This window comes from Apostichopus japonicus, chromosome 15 (genome assembly GCF_037975245.1).
Source record: "Apostichopus japonicus isolate 1M-3 chromosome 15, ASM3797524v1, whole genome shotgun sequence".
In the NCBI taxonomy this organism is placed as follows: domain Eukaryota; kingdom Metazoa; phylum Echinodermata; class Holothuroidea; order Aspidochirotida; family Stichopodidae; genus Apostichopus; species Apostichopus japonicus.
In genome coordinates this window covers 7,321,095-7,341,819 of record NC_092575.1, presented here as the reverse complement: position 1 = coordinate 7,341,819, position 20,725 = coordinate 7,321,095, and the positions used below count along the sequence as shown (strand labels likewise).

Below are 20,725 nucleotides of genomic sequence, written 5' to 3'. Positions count from 1 at the left end.
TATATATATATATATATATATATACATATATATATACAACATGTGCACTTGAAATAAAACTTCAAACACGTGTAATTTGGAAATAGGTTTATGTTATATACGGACTGAACCTATTCGATAATCAATTGATCTGTTCAAGTTCTAAAATTTGTTGTATAGATTTTAGATATTTTAAAATCAAGTGCTATGTAATCGATAAATGCTTAAATATGTCTAAACAGCTCCCATCCAGCTATCTTTCTTAACCATTCGCTCTCATCTTAGTTCTTATCAACTCTTATTTATTCGGCTTTAAATGCATAAACATTAATCATCGTCAGCATCGTAACAAGAGCTGCTTCATACTCATTTGGAATATTTTAAGAAAAATCCATTGGTGTTTAAACTCCAGTAGGATTGCGAAATACTTTCATTTGTTTGTATTCTTCACTAAAGATAATATGTTTCGATATAATAGAGCACTTAACTTCCAGATGAAACCATACACATCAAGTTCATCCTCCCGAAAATCATACAGATGATCCACTATTTTAGTTTCTTTAGTTATTTATGAAAAAGCAAAAGACGCTCTTTTAAAATCGTTCGGAAACGTGAAGGTTATTGTACAAACCTAGGCTAATTATTAACTTGTAAAATAACAAATTATGAAATTAAGAAAGTAAGTTGGAACAAAATTACAGCCCTGCGTATAACCTTGTCGCTGTCAAATTTGATTATATTTTAGATGGGCCCATTATGACGACGACAACGAAATGCTATAATGTATAAACATGTTGAAACTTTCCGTTAAATTAAATTATCCGACAATTAATACATTGAGATACTGAAAAAAAAATTGCACGATGCCCCAAACCATTACAGAATCTACGCTAACACACTATAGTTTTCTTTTCCTTTCCTGTTTTAGTAAGTCCATATTCGACGCACTGATGCTGGATTATTTTAAATGGTAAAATCAGTTTGTTTTATATAAAGAAAGATTATCAGTACCTTTAGTATAAGCGTATACACACAGTAAATGGTGTATAAAATGTAATAAAGTTTGTTGTGTATTTACATACTGATGTAAAACGAGATTTTTTGTTTCTGTTTTGCACTAGATTATATCAATATCTCTATGGATTCCTATATCTAACAACAAATATGACTTTTCAATGCGACTATCAACATGTGAATAATGAGGAAACGAATGAGGAAGTCCCAAGTTTATAAGCAAAACTTCCACTGCAGTATAAACTATACACTAATTTAACCTTTTTAACTTGACTCCTCAAGTGGGCGATTACATTGTTAGGCATCGTGGGAAGAGCGAACTATTCACGTGGTTTTCCGTTAGTGTATAGTCTACAATTCACAATAAAAGATTTCGCTAAACAATACCCCAGTAGGCATACAGAGTTTAAGCTTTCAAGCTTAATCTTGCATGAAATATTCTACCACAAATAAATCGACAATAAAATCAGTCAACCCATTGAGTGACAAGTGACTTAAAGATACAACGCCGTAACACGCCATTGTTGTTGTTTTTTATATATAAAATAAACACAACTAAAAAGCCAGCTAATATAGCATTGAGACAATACATCGGCTCCTGCGAAATTGGGTTTACATATAGATGGTTCAACTGTACCCGGTTTGTAACCGATCCCGAGTTTATCGTTAGGACTTCTGAACTCTGGTAAACTTAACAGAATAACCAGCCTGGTATGAATAGATTCATGAGAATGCTATAATCATTTTTTAATCATATTATTCACAAACTGATTTTCACTGAGAGCCCTGTATAGAAAATGCGTCAATCTGAGCTTATCTTAGATATGTTGGTCCGCTATATGAATGTTTGTTACTTGTAGTTTAAGCAACGCCAACGAAAGGAAGGGAATCTGACAGTGATACAAACAAATCCTATTCCTCAAAATGGCCTTTTCACAGACTGGACTTCAAACAGAAACCGAATGATATGATCATGTTAGTTTCAATTACCCACATTTTATATTAGGCAATTCCTGTCGCAAATTTAAAACAGACCAATGGGACCTTCTTCTATGGGTCTCGTACATAACATCTAAAACGACTTTATCGTTTGGTCTTCGTAACCAAAGTTAAACAGAAACTTACGTCGATAAAAACAAAATTATATTTTTCTCAATGTTTTACTAGTGAATCATGAAGTTAAAACGAACGAGAGATGGCCACTTGTTGAATGGCTTATAGATAATTAACTTGCTATCGCCAAGTATAACACCCGTCCATATCAAAGATGCCCTAAAAAAAAGAAGCCTTTTGAAGATTTAGTTTGTCTCAAGTTTAACATTTATGTGATCATAACATATTCAGCAAACTTCTATTTAAACAGAAAGAGAAACATAAATTGTCTAAAAGTAGTTTACATCATTATCTACCTCAAATGATTAAATGTTAACTGTTTTAGTTTGCTATATCATATACAAAATATACATGAAACTTTAAACACTTTAAACATTTAAACTTTAATTAATTGAACTTACCATTTCCAATTTAAAGAGAAAGAAAAGACGATTTCTTCACCAGCAATTGTTGACCTAAGTTGACTAGCAAGAAAGCCACTAATGGAATGAAGAAATTTAAAAATGTTCAGCATAACTAAGAGCCCCGGATAGTCCAGCAATGTTTAATGCAAACTAGGAAGATTGGAATCGGCCAAACTTTCTTGACATCGGTAATCCCTGCCGTGTGTATCTTGCAGGTTTTTTTGTTGAACAACTCTTCCACGCCATATTCTCCAATGAGATATAGTAATGTCATATAGTTATAAGGTATAGCCTGAACGTTAAAATATCTCCACATGGCTCTCAAATTGTGTTAGTGTTAGTAGATCCACTAAACAATTCAAAGTAATGCACGGAAGGGTGCATATATATAAATGGATACCATATATTAACGATTCCATACCAGACCCTGTGGCAGCGTTCACATGAGTCTAGCGCCAACTTCGACACCTGGTTTTAACGCCTTGTGTTATTAGAATCGCCTGTTGGTACTTGCTAGTTTTATAGTGTGGTTAGGTTGTTCATATTCCCACGATAGGAGTCTTTCTTTCTTTCTTTCTTCCATACAAACTATGTGCACAACCAATTCATATCGATACAGGCGATTATCATTTATACTACAAACTGGTTTTGTAGCGAACTACAGGCGTGAACAGAAAGGTGTCGATGAAACCATTGTTACTATTATGATGTGTATTGAGAAGAGTGGGTTTTGTATATTGACGTCGTGTAACCTTTAGATGAAGGTCAACAGTTTTAACCGCTCCCCACTGATATCATTGATAGGGTGGTCTATTACAAGCCCATTCTCCTCCCGAAAGGTGTGTTACCCTTGAGGGGTGCTCTGTGGTAGCCATCTTTGTTTTCTATACCAGTCGTAAAAACGTAGGTTTGAAAAGTTTCGATCTATTGAGAACGAAATGGCGATACAATTGACACATTGAAAATTGTCTGTTCTATTCATAATACCACAAACTGTGAAATCACGTCCCTTTTGTGCTCCATGTTTGACTATGAATTCGGCAATGTGGTAAATCATTAAAACTCACAATGGCGTTAAGAAAGGTATCACATTGCACGAAGGAGTGAAGGACAAGAGAAGTTTTGTACTTAATCTAACAGTCGCAAGAAAAGGCTTCTTACCTATATGCGATATGTTTACACTAATTTTCTAGTCCAACATTATTTCAAAAGTATGTTCCTAGTCTAGAAAATAAAATGTTAAATTATAAACACAACACTTCCATTCTAAGAAACAAAAAAAAAAACAAAAAAACGAAACAAAAACAAAAAAGGAAAGGAAGGGAACAGAAGAGCAAAAACCGAGAAACGGAAAGGGTCAGATAATTTAATTAATATCAAGGTACATAGGCCAATGTATTTTTTACTGATTGCTGTTAATTCTGAGACTTGTAGTAAGTCTGTTGCTACGTACAGACTGTAGATAATGATTGGGTGCATGGATGTTAGCTCTCAGTAAATTGAATATTATCAAAACCCTTACTACCAATTTTCTCCACCAATTGGTAAAAGGACATCTCGGCTAATAACACGCATAGGAATAAATTAAAGTTTACTTTGGCTTAAAACTTGTCAGTATCTGACAACAGTCAAAAGAGTATCGTCACTATAGGGCAGATAAAACGCCCTGTTCTGTTGCTTTAATTTACTTTTCCTGAAAGCATTTATACAAACAGTAAAATGTAACATGAAAAAATCATCCTATACGTATAATGCATTTTCAAAATGCATGGATATAACTTTCCAAATATCTGTATTCCGAGTATAAATAAATAAACAGACAAGCAAATAAATAAATAAAAACAAAATTCTTTCATTATCATAATTTATTTCTCATTTTGTGGTTATGTTATTGTTTTTTATCTTCCAAATTTTGGATGTTATATTATCAATTGTATGCTCATAATACTATTAAAAATAAGCTATGTATTATAAAATTATTTGATTAATTATCAATATTCTCCTAAGAAATTAAATATTTTATACGTATAGAAAGAAAGATTCACTTGCATATAATTTATAAATAAAAATGTGGTTAACGAACTTTTGTAAACGTTACACTTGTAATAATATAGATATTAATATAAGAATTGTGACTACAACACGTTAAATTGTCAACAGTACAACTTGATATACGTGCTTGTTTGCACTGTTGTGTGCGCGTACAATGAATGCCTTGTATTGTGTAAAAGATTGTTGATGCATTTTCTTTGGACCTTTGTTGTTATACATGATCACATGACGGGGGGCAACATAGTTACAAAAACAATTACAAAGAAAAGTAAGACTATTACATACACGATAAACCTCATACCTGGATAATTGTTATCATGTAGATAAGTTACACTGACAGGCAACACCAGGGTTGCACAAAATATTATAACAGAAATGGTATATTTTTTGTTTCATACATAATCAGCCTCACATAAGGATCTAATTATTCATGTAGATTTGTTGCCACATTAGGGAGAAAGAACACGGACCTTCAACACTTCACCTCTTGCGCTGAAGAAGGACACAGGCGTGACTGAAATATGGTGTTTTTTTTTAATATTAAATATATTTTGTGTACTCCATTTTTGTTATCTTGTCGTTCTTTTCATTAACTTATAGGAAGCATATGTGGAAACAGTTTTGCATTATATTATTATATATCTATATCTAGGCTTTATCTAAACACATATATATATATATATATATATATATATATATATATATATATATATATATATATATATATATAAATATATATATATATATATATATACATATACATATATATATATATATATATACATATATATATATATATATATATATATATATATATATATATATATATATATATATCTGTAAAGCACTGTCAATAGTGGCGCTCTAGCACTGTCTACATAGTCAACATATATAACCCAAGATTCTCATTGAAATATTCAGAAATGTGTCTTTATATTTATATACGTTAATTTTTATGGACTGAAAATTCCATCTTTTTTTATATTTAATGACAGTCCTAGCCATGTGAAATAATTGCTCCCTCCTACAATAAATGTATAGTGCCTATGTAATATTCTTAACCAGCCTATTACTATGTCTGTTGGCCGTGTATTCACAAACTCTTATTACTTATTCATGTACAGTTTGCATTTGTATGACGGATACAGGAAAAGCCTAACCTAATTGTCTACGCGAACTTAAGCTTGAAAAATTTGCCCGTCAGTCGTATAGGCCTATATTTCGATATATGTTAATCATATTAGACAATTTTCCTGTCCTTTTGTGGTTATTGCGATGACTGCATGCATGCTTGTCGTGCATTGCTTTACGTGGAAAGTTTGTAATTTTGTGACCTTCGCTAGCTATACGAGAAATGAGCGTGTGTCTGTTGTCGAGTATGCACATTTCAACTCCGTATTAAATTAAACTGTTAAAGCAATCGAAAGTGCCTCTTCCATTCTTCTCCTCAGTTTATAAGCAGTCTTGAAAGACTCTGTGCAGAGTTCAAATGAATTGTTTCTTTCCTTATTGACACACATGGGGACTACACAATACGAGCTGTAATTTACCATGATAACTTATCGAAACTGTAATTTTCCCGCCAAAAAAGAACACGCACATCACCTTATGGTACGGGTTGTCAGAACAGTAGGAGGTTTGGCAACCCGTTCATTCGAGTGAAACAAGCGTGAAATTTGGGGTTATTTTCTCTTGTCATATTATGGCTATCAAACTACGAATAGTGGCAACATCTTGGGCGTAAGTGAGTGATATAGTGAACACGTCTAGCTTGATTGTCGCCAGCCCCCCAAGGTTGTTGGTTTACCATCGTTTCCTTTTGTGATACATCCACAAAGGAATGAAGGTAATAGGGATGTTATAGGTCTATATATATATATATATAAATATATATATATATATATATATATATATATATATACATATATATATATATATATATATACATATATATATATATATACATATATATATACATACATATGTACATGTACATGTACATATATATATATATATGTACATGTACATATGTATATATATATATATATATATATATATATATATATATATATATATATATATATATATATATATATATATATATATATATATATATATATGGGTGCGTGTGTGTATTCAGGTGAATGACACTGTATCCGATGTTTCACTTTGTCAGTTATTATGATTGACAGTTTGCGGGATCACGTTAGCTGATGATAAAACAGTAACGTATTGTAAGTAAGAGAACTGAACCTTGAATGAAGTTGTGCGCGTGTGCATACGACAACGACCCTACGACCTTACGGGGGGGGGGGGGAGGAACTTCGGTCATTAGTTAATACAGACTTCTTTGTGAAAATAATAACGATAAAGGTGATCACTTTGTCCCAAGTTTTAGGGTTCGTTTAATTCATTAAAGATTTATAAAACAATTTTATCTTGTATAGTTTTGGACCCTCCAAAGTTTTTCTACATATTGGGGAGGATGAAATCCATTATTTTAAATTTTGATAGTTAATCTTAAAATTAGTTATAACAACACCGATCCAAAATTAACCGAAAAGACTCTCGTTGTGTATACACTTTGTAAAACAGAATAAAGGGAAAACACGTTCTTTTTCTCTTCCTTTGTAAATAACAAAAAAAAATTCTGACTAATGTTTAATTCAGCCTTGATCAACTTTGAGTTCAACCTTGGCATTAATTTTGACTACACAGATGTCATTAGACATTCTGTAAATGTGTTATGCTTACACGCAACAAAATATGTCATTTTTCAGTTGTAAACCGAATGACAAAACAACTGACGTCTAGTGTTTTCAACGTGTCTTCCTTTACAAGAAAGTAGAACAATATATTTTACGAAGAAGAAACAGTCAACACAGTTCCTTGCATTTTAAAGAACTTATATACGTCAGAAAAAAAAGAAAAACTTCTTTCCTCACTTGATCATAATTAAGTTCCATGCTCTATATAGATGTGGAAGTATATAAGGTACACAGTATTTTACTCATTATCTTTGACTTGCAAGTATTGAGTTAAAATCAGGTATTAACAAGAAAATGAAGTGACAAATGAACTTGAGATAATCAATAGAATAAAGAAAAATTATGACAACCCCCTGCCTGTCCTTCTCTCTATCCTGACACAAAAGCAGGCTACAAATAATCTGACTCACTTTGTTGGGGTTTTGTGTATAGTCCTTCCACCCTACTCCCCTCCACTCACAGGGGGAAGGGGGGATGCAAGGGGACCCTCGGAAAATGTAAGTGTTAAGAAGCCCAGAGTTGTGCTTTCTCGATATATTTCGACGGTTAACCGGTTGATTCTTTTTAGTTCGAAACGGTTACATTTTTCAAAGGGAAGGGCACCCCTTCCCCTGACGGATATCAGCAAACATCCCCTCCCCTCTCCCACGCCCTTACAAAATATATCTCGCCTCTGGCTATACGGGCCTTGTGCCTGATGTTTATTATATCTCACCGCGTTGTCGAACGCGTCTCACCTATACATGTATCTTGAACTAACGGATTATCAGCTTGCTTGGCACGACCACATTGATTATCTACTGTTTCTTTTTTTGGGGGGGGGGGGTGGGGGGGGAGGGGCCTAACGGTTAAAACTGCTCAAATCTGAGAAAGGAGAGCGACTGAATGAAAGTGAGGGCGCTACAGAGGAACAACAGCATGGGTTAATAATCAATCGGGATGCGTCTCGTGGTGTCCGATGTGTTGCATGATGGAAGGTAAAATTCAATCGCCTTGGTTCATATCATGCACGAACAGCAAAACCTTAAACAGCTCTGACAACAGGGCGCACTACCTATAAAATGCTCGTGTTGACTCCAACCAGAAAGGACAAAATCACGATAACATTAAGATGACAAAAAAGCCACGCCAGGAGGCAAAACAGCTCCTATCTGATCGCAAATATCGCACTGTCTGACTTTATCACTGACTCTTAGTTGTATCACTGGAGCATCTAGTCCATAGTATAATAATAATAATAATAATAATAATAATAATAATCAGCAATTATTTTTACGACGCTTATGCGACCACAAATATGGGAGAAACCCGCAAGTTATGGATTTCAACTTCCACGTCGGGTGGCTTCCATTTTAAAATTTTAACTCAAATTTGAAATCTTATCAATTAAGAAACTCATTTCAGATGGGACAACCGTAGATTGCTCTTGGATGCAAAACCCACCTTACTATGACACGGCCGGGTATCGAACCCGGAACCTCCCGATTGCTAAGCCTCATTGTTTCAAATGCCACCACCTTTATCCACTCGGCCACAACACCGGTAATATTAGAAAACAGACCGACATTTTAAGTAAAGAACTGTTTATCAAAATTTATTCCATATTTCGATCTTGCTGTGACGTAATAGAGCAATCACCCATAATTCATGTTTTCTTTTTTACAAGTGGCAGAAATTCAGAGGTGCAAATAAAAGTCAAAAGAAATAGCAGCATTTTTTCAAGAAGGGTTTAATATTGAAAAGTATTATGTTTCTTATCATCCATATCACATATTTGATATCTATAACTTCTAGAGGGTGTAATATTTAAACATTTCAAGTTCATTCACACCTTGTTTCCGTTTCTACACATAGTGAAAATTTATACAAATTTATGTCTTTTCTTATTCATATTACAGAATTACTGAATTTGTGCGTAGACCCACCAGCATCACTCTGTGAAGAAACAAATCCCAGAATGAAAACATTTCATGGTTCCTTGCTGCTGCTCATTGATCTTGATTAACAGGGAATACTCCAAGTATGTAATGATGCAGCAAAATCAATAGTTGCCTTGTTAAGTTATTAATCATACAAACTTGTAACCTAAAGCCACACCTCCTCATAAATAAACAAATCTGCAACACATATTACCATGTGTAGGCTACCTACCAATAATACACCCACATTTGATGAAACTGTGACTTATGATTATGACTGTCTAGTTACTGCAATTTCAAGATTTTGACGTTTGACCCTGTTACCTCATTAATATTCATATATGATCACCTAAATCAATAGGGTTTATCTTATCATTATGGACCACCCACCCATTAAGTATGTTATTGATCAATCATTCCCTTATCTAGTTATTGTGCATACAAACTTCTGTTACACTTATAATGCTCAGCCCCGCCTCCTCATAAATATGCATGATTTCATTTGCAAGACATACCAGCATGTATAGGTGGTCTACCAATATCACCATACCAAGTTTGAAGAAACTCCAACTTGTGGTTGCCAAGTTATTGCAACTTGATCATTTTGACGTTTGACCTTGTGACCTCTTTAATATTCATGATATGAGCTAGGGTTTATCAACTAATTATGGATCACCCACCCACCAAGTGTAGCATTGATCAATCATTCCCTTGTTGAGTTATCGGGCATACAAAACTAAAGTGTCACACAAATACACACACACATGCCAACCTGACTACAAAGGTGCCTTTGCTTTCAGCAAGGAGCCAAAAATCATTACTGGACTAAACAACACTCACCAGATAATAGTTTTAAAACAAAACAAAACGAAACATACAATTTTCAAGATACTGAAGGGAATAAAAATGGCTGCAAATAAAAATATGATGTTAACCATGATTTTAAATAGGTCAAAACGATTTGTTTTCAAATGTCTAATATCAGTTTTGTTTTCTCATATCCCCACCCCCCCCCTCCCCTTTGTAGTGCAGCCTCTTTAGTGCTTTAAAATGCTACGTAAAATACAGTATAGCTTAGGTGCCATCTTGATTTATTACAAATGGGAACAAATCCAAGAAAGATGAAAGCAAATGTAACCCATAACATTTGTATAACGTTACATGGTCAATTCGAAATGGGTCAAGGGAGAGGAAATAGGCGGTGGGGTGGGGTGGGGTGGGGTAGGGGGGTTGCAATGAAGAGATGCTTCCATCAAATCTGAACAAAGATCATGCACATTTATGATACATTGTAATGTGAGACTTGCAGTGAATATTATGAACACTCGTTGTACGTCAATTCTTCTTGAACAAATCAAACACATTGTGATGCAGTTATCACATAACCAGACAGTTTCCAATTGCTGCCATTAGTACCAGCCACTGGTCACGTATAAGCTTTGAGGTAGAGTGTAAATATATGAGTTATTATATTTGATGCCTTGAACATTTCTCAACATTCAGGGACATTTAAATCCATGTTCTCATCATTCTTCAACAAGAGACTACCTGATACGTTAATGGTTCATACTATACATCGATGTGTTTTAGTCATATTTTATGATTTCTACCCACTTACTCTTGAACTCAATGTGTTCTTATGTGGAAGTAGGAGTTGCATGCCTGAGGATATGAGAAGCCAGAATACTACTAGAGATGTGTAGTTGTCTCAGACATGACAGGCATTATTTTTTAGAAATGCAGGCACACGCAAAATCCAGACAAAATAATAAATAAAAATAGTATTTCAGTATTTATATTTATTTTCTGTATAAAAAGTACCGAAAGCCTGGACTGGTTGACTTGCCTGGTTTTTGTCTTGATAAAAATCTTCCTAGAATCCAGCCATGATATTCCTTTCATATTTATTAGTATATACCTTCACATCCGTTAATTTATGTTAGTAAGCACTGTGAAAAAAGAGATCTACATATTGTATTTGTCAGCATTTTCCATAAAATTAAGTCTAAGTTTTAGCGACACAAACTTCCTTAATTCTAAGTAACCCTTAATTGTATAAATGAACACCTTCAACCGATTTTTCTATATATTTTTCCCAGAATGCACTCTACTATTGAGTTAACTGACATCAGTATGTAAACATGTCACCCCATTGGGAGAATTTTATTCTATACTGTATTGTCCAGCTTCAAAGCCACTTGTACTTACAGTATGAATATCATGTTTCTATCAGATAAAATTTAGGAACGGTTTGTACTGTCAGTACGAGCGCTTCCAAAACAAGATATGGGTGGACAGTTTAGAGTGGTAGCAGAAGTAGGAAATTCTCCCAACTGGCTGAAAATATGTTAACTCATTCATGAATATGCAGTGACTTGACCTTGGACACCAAGCTCAACCTCTGAATACAATTCAGAAACAAGGTTACTTGTAGACAAGAGCAGTCGGGTTGAGCAGGTTGCTATGGAGACTGCAATCAGTACCGTAGGTCTCGAGTCTTTGATGCAGCATCCGACGCTAATCTCTGGCTAAAAGCAAACTCCCGTAGAGGCATTATTTGTTCTCGGCTGATCCAGTCTTACTCAGCTGCAAAGGTTAAAAAAAATGGTTTCTTTTTCATACCTTTATTCTACATCACTCCAATTTACTATATACGTTACTATGACAATGTTCTGTACAATCTCCATGGCAACTTCATTTCACCCCCCAATACATTGTAATTGGATGGTTAAAATGATTTTGTATATGAAATATTCACACTAACTAATAGAGTAGACTAAATGTAGCCATTACAAAATTGTGTGTTATAGTAACCAGAAAAATCTTCATGTTTATTTCCAAATGTCATTAATTTACTAAAGATTTGGAAAATATGTTTTGGACTTTAACTAAAAAACCGTTATAAAATAATCCCTGTTCAAGCACCCTCTAAATGACAATGACCTTAAATTCATATTCTATGAATATATTTGCATATGAGGAGCTGACTAAATCAAAATTGTGCATATATTAGATATACTGTACCAATCACTTTTGATGAACCTGAAAGGTTTACAGGGCACATTACAACAACAACACCAACTGTATGAACTTGAAAGCAAGTTTTGGATTGTACAATACATGCAGCAAATGTAGCATACTGAATACAAAAAACCTTCACTTTCTGAGAGAATATGAAATAAAATACTTACATGCTGATAAGTAAAAGCCAACAGTCACAGAGATGTGGGACAGAGAGAGAGATTGAATAAACAGAGAAAGAAGAAATAAAATTAACATCCAAAGAGAATGCACAAAATGTATTGTGGTTACGATGATGTAACATGAGCAGTTTTCTTCTTGAATCTGACTTCAAATGACCTTTGACCTCCACCAAAAAACTACAGGCTTCATTTAATCAATGTTATACTCATTCATACCAAGTTTCCAATTTTGAGATATCATGTTTACAAGGTTTTCACAATTTGACCTCTGATGACCCCAAATGACCTTTGAACTCCAACAAAAACTATAGGCTTCTTGTATTCAATGTGGTTAATATACATATTACATATGAGATCAGCCCAAGCAAACCTTCTTATGATATCACGTTTTCAAAATTTGACCAGAAACTATAGGCTTCATTTAATAAATGTTATACTCATTCATAACAAGTTTCCAATATTGAGATATCATGTTTAATAGGTTTCCACAATTTGACCTCTGATGACCCCAAATGACCTTTGAATCCCACCATAAACTATAGGCTTCTTTAGAAAAACGCAAGTTAAGGTGCTTTAAGCAAACGGTTGAACCTGAAACTTCAAAAAGATCTCTCAGAAGGTCTCCTTTTCAATAGCTACTAATAAAATTGTCTATACTACTATTGATCAAGACATGGTACCGTTATGATCTACATTCACAGACTGTCGCTTGTTAAGGTTTTGCTGAACTAGACAGAACGGACATTACGGTGCCCTCTGCCAATGTTGGGCGTGGATGGATAACCCCAATCAACGATTTTTTTCTTCCTCCAATCCACATATGAAACAATTCACAACAAAGTATCTGTTCAAGTTTGAACAGACTCTTGGTTGTTGAGAAGTGGAGGTTTCTTCTCTCTCGGGAAACTGTACAAAAACAAGTCTGGTTCGGTCAACCACCGCAAACTTTAACAAGTGTCATTTTTCTCTCCTTTAGTATAAACAATTATGCTACTACTGCATATTCTTACCTTTACGACATCAACCCAATCCGAACCTCTAGGTCGTTCTCCTTTTTGATCTGAAACAGAGCAAAAACCTTTCAAATTTAACATTGCAACATTGAATACTAAATAATGTGTGAAACACCTTCTTTGATCATTGCTATAGGGCAAGAAAAGACATTTCTATAACATGGCAGACAGACCTTCTCCTGAAATTATGAGTCTTCTTTCTACTTCAGTGTAGCTGAGAATGGAAGGAATGAATTTAATATTTCTGAAGACTGCAATTTAATGATTTTTTTTTATCTGTTTCGTCATTAATAACAGTCCAAGAATATTTAAAACGTGTGAACTTTAAAATGAGAATCCAAAAAAGCCTTTGAATTGCTAATGGAACAGGAGATACTGAAAGTCAAACCTGTGGGTTGTTTCATACAACTTAATTTGAGACCTTTTCCATCATGAAAGACATTGGAAATATGAATGGATGAATATTGGAGGACCGTCCACCCATCAGGGATGTAAAGAAATCTAAAATACTGTAGGCAGGGAGGGGGGGAGGGTGGAAAAGGAGGACAGCTTAAAAAACAGCTGGCTTTATCGAAACTGAATTTCTGACAGTCAATTTAAATTATGAAATACAGTCCTAGAAAGATAACAAATGTGAATACTCAAAGACAACCTGTAAAAGTAGGCATGCAAAAGACATGGAATTTTGGCTATGAAGTAAATTTTCATTCATTTACCTATTCTGTCTAACATTTTCCTTTTCTGAGCTTTGGTCAGCTGTTCCTTCTTCACCTTCTTCTTTGCTTCCGGGACGGGATTGCTGGCAGCGTTACTTTCAACCTCTTCCTTTAGATTGAGAACAATTTGGGATAATTTGTTCAAAGTTGTTTAATTGCTGGCAGAGTCATAAACATTACACTGTACATTGTTTGGCAATGTATAGTTATATCATGCAAGACAGATGTTGGGCTTGAGTAACCATAGCAACCATACCTTATGAACCACCTAACAGCACAGCTGACCACATTTGACTCTGTTAATGCTCTAACACTACTCTTATAACACAAACAACCTTAGGCTTAGACACTTTGTTTTGATGGATTAATTTGCATGTTTAATAGAAAAAACCATAGCAAATGAATGCTCAGAGGCTGCCATTTGCACGAAATGTCAACTGCTAAACTGTTCGGTTATTGTAATGAGTTGCTAACCATAGCAACCGTAGGCATAGAGAATTGATGCCGAATTGCATCAGTAAGTAACTAGCTGCAAAGCTTAACCACCGCTATTAACTGTTTAATCTATTTAAATCTGTGCTTAAGCCTCTTCTACTGAGTACTGTTTATTTGCTAGATGTTGTCACCTTTTTTTGTCTTGCATACTAAAACATACACACTTTCTCTGATATCAATTTCTAGCCTATTCACGTTTTGCTTTACAGTAGGCCTATGCTGTAAATATTTTGTAGTTGTTTCATGTCATTTACTTGCTATTTCGTTTCACCCTGATACTGGTAAATGATTGAATTAACAGAATTTATTTTACACGTAGCAGGAATTAACCAAGAATTATGATAATGTAATTATTTAACCTGTAGCTGCTTTATATGAGTTGTATCTTCAATTCTACTAATATTTTTGCAATCTTTGTCCCCACCCCCCAAATAAAATGGCGGCATGCATTCTCCATAAAATGGGTTCATAATTTGTCTACAGTCAAGGTTCAAACTTTACAGATGCTGGGTAATTTTTACCTACTTTGGACTTAGCACCTGTAAGAAACGATCAAAGTTTGCACAGGCAAACTTGTTTTGTTTCAAGTTATCGTCAGGTCTGCCAGAACCATGCTAGCCCTCCTCGATCATGACACATATATTTTTTTTCTTCAAAAACTCTACACCAGAGCATATGAAAATAATAAACCATAATATGTTGCTTAGACACAAAACTCTTGGCAATGCCACACTAGCTCTCATTATGTTCCAGTATAAGTAGTCGCCTTCTTCCAAAACCTTCCACTCAAAGGCAGGACCTTCTTATTTAGTAAAGCACCTTGAAAAATGCTACTTTTCTACTTTAATCATTATTTACTCAATTTCCCATTCAGATTTTCTAGCCTGATATTTTTTAATCCTCTGTATTTCAATTTCCAGTCAAGATTACACCCAGGGATTGAGTATAAAACGAATGAAAAAAAGGGATTACTTGTTCCTCTCGAGTAACTTCCACTTGGTCCTTCATGAAATCTTCCGCGTTTTCTTTGGCAAATTCAAAGAGTGTGTACGTCATGGCTGAGCCTAACCATTGTTCCGCCTGTTAAAATAGATGAAAGGTAAACAATCAGAAGGCAATGTTAACAAACTGCAGATCTATAGACAATGGAAGAAGAAGAAGGGAATGGAAAACACAGCAAAAATGCTAATTAAATGAACAGTGTGGCATGTTCAACTGACTATTACTTAATAAACATTAATTTTGGCCAATGCCTACGAAAAAATGTGCGGTGGCCAATTGGGTACAGGTAAGGCGTCGGACTCGTGATCCAAGGATTGGTGGTTCGACTCCTACCTAGTTTATTACTTTGTGTCCTTGGGCCAGATGCTTTATCTCACTTGCCTCTCTCCACCCAGGGGTTAAATGGGTACCTGTGAGGTAACTTGTCAATAGGCGCAGTATATAACTGTAGCCGACGGGAGGGATTGTCTCTGGGACAGGTTATCATTGACCAGGGGTAACATATCATCTGTAAAGGGCTTTGAGACCTATCGCTGGTATAAAGAGTTATATGAAAGTGGAATATGATTATTATTATTATTAATGTAATGTTTGTTTATATTGCAAATGATTGTTTGTGTTGTAATGTATGTATGTATGTATGTATGTATGTATGTATGTATGTATGTATGTATATGTGATCTTCCCGCAAGCAGGAACTCGCGAAAGAAGCCATGGAGGCTTGTCTCTTGTACCAGGTTATCGTTTCTATTATCTTGTACTACAGTAAATCCTATTTTGTAATATGCCTTGTACAAGGTTGTGTCTCTAATCTCACAGGGCACAAAAATCTTAGACCGGTAAAGCAACCTCAATCAGATTCACTTGGAGTTGTGTATATTTTAGGAATAATAAATGTGATCTATTTGCCTTTGGGATATTTGGTAGAAACTCCAGGTTATGGACATCAATTTCTAGATTCACACCTTTGGTAGGGGGAGGAGAGGTGGTGGGGAGAAGGAGTGGGTGAAGGAGGAGGAGTGGGTGGAGGCTGGCAGGTCTGTTGTTGCAAATTACAATAAGATCTGACATCAGAATAAAGCAAGGCGAAGAACGTCACGACCAGTAAAGGTTACATTCATATCAGATAACATTTCTAGCTCAGAGATGAACAAGTTTTTTCATAGATATTGCAAAATCATGACTTAAACAGTTTATTAATTTAAACCATACCTCTGATTTCACTTGAGTTACAACAAATTCTTTCGTTGGCTTATTTCTGGAAAAGATGACAAATTTGAAGAGTAATACTTTATATTAGTCAAAAAAGGTAAATATTACTTGAAAGATTAGCAGTGATAAAGAACAGTACATTACAGCAAGTTGCCTCCTTAGTTCCTTAAAGCCATCAGATTAAAAAAACTACTGCATTTTGAAAGAAGAACATAACCCTCGATTGGTTTATTCCATACAATGATTTAATAGATACACAGTAAAAGTGCAAACACCAAACAAAACTGAGTACTTTGCAATATATTACAGGGATGAGCCCGGGGTAAAAAAAAAAATCACAGAACTTTGCAAAAATTGCGGTATAGGCTCCAGTTTGCATATACTACAGTGTGTTAGGATAATAGTTTTTGTCCCTGAGGTAGAAAATAAATCACGGATATTCCGCGAATTCGCGGAAAAAGCTCATGCCTGATATTAACACTTCATTATTCCCTGTCGCTGCAAACTAAAAAAAAAAAAAAAATGTGATTGATCTGGCATTAATGTCCTTACATATGTTTGTTGTAGAAGGCTTTGAGTGAAACCTTGGGGATTTCTTCCGGATACTCATCTTGCCATGCTATCTCAAGAAGAAAGGACTGGAAGTGGCCTTTCTCTCCGACCTAAATAAGAAATTAGGTAAAAATGTCACTATCAATAACCAAAACATTCTTATCGAACTACTGTACAGTACTTCAAAATGGGAGGTTGGAAGTTAAAAGGGATAGGCGATCCCCTTACCCACCATGAAATCAGAAAACTGTACTACACTCACTGTGTAGTACACAAAAGATATTTGAGTTATAGACAATTAGGTTTAAAGGTTATTGGGTCGTCTCCAAATCACATGGCATGATGCTAAAGCTTGTTCCAAAACATATATGGTTAATAGTCCAACAAGTTTATCATTTTAAACAAATTTTTTATTTTACTTGATCAGTTTGTTAGCACATAGAGTATCCCCATGAGTATCCCCATGACAATACACAACGAGTTCAGCTAGGTCTAATTTAGTCCGGCAGTGAGTAATCGGCTTAACCGAATACTTCTCAATGATTGGGTGTAATTTGGGACCTACAGGCAGGACTGTTAAAGTGTTGACATTATTCCAATGTGACATGAAAAAGATATATGAAAATACAAGCAGGATATTTATCAATACCTGGCTACTTGACCATTTAAAATTTCAATTGAACATAAGGTTGCTACAGTAAATACTTTAATAAAAAAAAATTGTTTTTGCTAGTAGTCTCCTTGAGGTCTAACTTAACAAAGTTATGAACTTGTACAGTAGCTCGTGAGGTGAGAGTGATGTTGGGTAATTTCAGAACATGAAACATTACAATAAGGGGCAAAGTCGTTATGAAACACTTTTCTTATAACCAGAAAATATTTTTTACTATTTTTTAAGCTTCAGTCATGGCTTTACATTTAAACAGTCAAGTCATAAGCATATATATACATTAATTTCTCTGTGACAATGTATATATATATATATATATATATATATATATATATATATTGCAAGTCAAATGGCTGAAAAGGCTCAAGAGGTTTGGAACAAAGGGAAGCCACTGGGGTACAAGTTAAAAAGTTGAGGGCGTTGTGGTCAAGTGGTTAAGGCAGTGGACTTGTGATCTAAGGATTACAGGTTCGAGCCCTGGCCAGATCACTGCGTTGTGTCCTTGGGCAAGGCACTTTATCTCCATTGCCTCTCTTCACCCAGGTGTATAAATGGGTACCTGTGAGATAAACTGCCAACTGGGCGCTGTTTAGCTGCTGCCATGTGGAGGGATTGTCTCTATATGTTTGACAGGTTGACCAGGGTAATATTGTGATGCGCCTTGAGCACCGAAGTTATCGGTGGATATGTCTGCGCTTTATAAATCAACAATATTATTATTATTATTATTTTTATTAAAAGCCTCCCAGCTATCAAGTTAATGACACAATGTATATCTTTTGTTATATTACTTTTTAATGTTTACTCTTCTAGATCTGTTTTTTTTTTTTTTTTTGTCATTTGTTGATCCTTCTTATTCCCTTTTTTTTGGGGGGGGGGGGGATTGCGGGAAGGGACCAGACTAGAAAAGCTTATGCTTATTCTGGTTCCTCTACCATCACATTATCTGTTTTGTTAACCCTACATAAGCGTCAGTCTGAGCAAACGATCCAAACCATGTCTTATGTATGAACTTATTTAAAATAGTAATGAAACTTTGATTTTTGTTGTTACAATGTTGTGAAATTGTAGAAATAAATAAAATAAACTATGTTCTCACCCTGTACTGGTAGGTTGTATCATTCAAACACTTGAAACAGTCATCGCCTTCATAGATCGACATGAGGACTTCTTTCTCTTCCTGTGAACATGACAAAAGAAATTGTAATGTGAAACTTACGAGGAATAGATGCATACGACAGTTATTATATTCAATTTATCACACCCAAGGATGTGAATGGGACATATGGTACTTGGGAAGAATTGTCTAGTAAATAACAAACCTTGCTAAAACTTTATTATTTCTTCAAAGTAAACAGAATGTGTAAAAGTTAAAGAGCCTGATTTTTCGATCCTAGCAGAATCTTCTTCAGAGGGTGAATGACAAATTGCAGTAACAGCAGGGTGAAACAAAAGAGACAGATTTAAGAGGATTAGTAGACCAGGGATGGAGAGAAGAAAGAAACCAACAGCGGGAATTAAGAGGAGAGGTAGTAGATAAACTGTAGAGGGACAAAGAGAGGATTAAGGGAAGAGGGTAGGGAGTAAACTATAGAAGGACAAAAACAGCAAAGTGTGGAGAAAGTAAGCAGTGAGAGAAGATGGTCCTAAGAAATCTTAATGTTTAATATAGATAAGACAGAAAATGGTAGAATGTGTTGTGAAAATATGAGTCCTGAAAAAAAACCATACAGTACATGTATTTCTTTCGATTGCAGCTATCTATAATCTATTCACCCAATCATGGATTAAAAAAGCATTGCAATAGTTTTAAATAAATGAACATTATTTTACTTATATATTTCAATTTTTGTTTGTTGAGAAATTAATAATGACAGAGATTGAATTTGAACTTGAACTGAAGTGTAGTTAGGCTTACATCAGCTTTACCACACAAGATGAGTGAGGAAGTTTCATGGTTGACAAGTGACATTGATCGATTGTTTACAGTTGTGTCCATCACTTTTTAGAATTGTTTTTGAGGAATGGATCCACAAAAATATAAACTAAGGTCAAGGAGTAGTGTTATCAACACTATAACTAAGCTTGTTTTTCAAGTTTTTGGGGGGAATTTGTTACTGTTACCTGAGCCATAGTCTGTTACTTCCTCGTAAGGATGCAGTATAACCCTAATTTCCATCAAGAAGTAAAAACAAACAAACTTATTATAACGAGGACCTTGTGGAAATGATACCACTGACTTTCATGCTTACTGTAGGCTACAGACTACTATGGTCTATAGTAATAGTATAGACATACAGTAAACACTTAGCCTAGTACTAATATGCCTGTGTATTACACGTTAACATTGTCCTAACGTTAAGTCATTTTTCAACACAATTAATATTATTAGTAACGATAGAAATAATTTCTTACATCTTGCGCTTCTCGATTGCTCATTTTGTGGTTTTAGTAGTGGGTAATCAACGAACATTTTCGGTTAATTACCACATGGTGTAACGTTTGTGATGTTAGAATGTGATTGTGTTTTAATGATTTACAGTACACATTGCCTACACGAAGCAGATGTCGTTGTTACATTACCACAACAAGTTAGTGGAGGCTTACATGTGT

The 20,725-nt window shown here is 34.7% G+C and overlaps 1 protein-coding gene across 1 annotated transcript; it reads right to left on the bottom strand.

The window, feature by feature from the left end:
• Positions 1 to 8,903: 8,903 nt before the first annotated feature.
• Positions 8,904 to 20,696, bottom strand: LOC139980741 (RWD domain-containing protein 4-like). Its single transcript, XM_071992629.1, has 7 exons — positions 20,528 to 20,696; positions 19,212 to 19,292; positions 17,443 to 17,552; positions 16,891 to 16,936; positions 15,649 to 15,756; positions 14,182 to 14,290; positions 8,904 to 13,512 (listed from the first exon to the last, which is right to left on the bottom strand). The coding sequence occupies exons 1-7, from the start codon at positions 20,549 to 20,551 to the stop codon at positions 13,400 to 13,402; spliced, it is 591 nt and encodes a 196-aa protein (XP_071848730.1). The 5' UTR covers positions 20,552 to 20,696; the 3' UTR covers positions 8,904 to 13,399.
• Between the last annotated feature and the right edge of the window lie 29 nt (positions 20,697 to 20,725).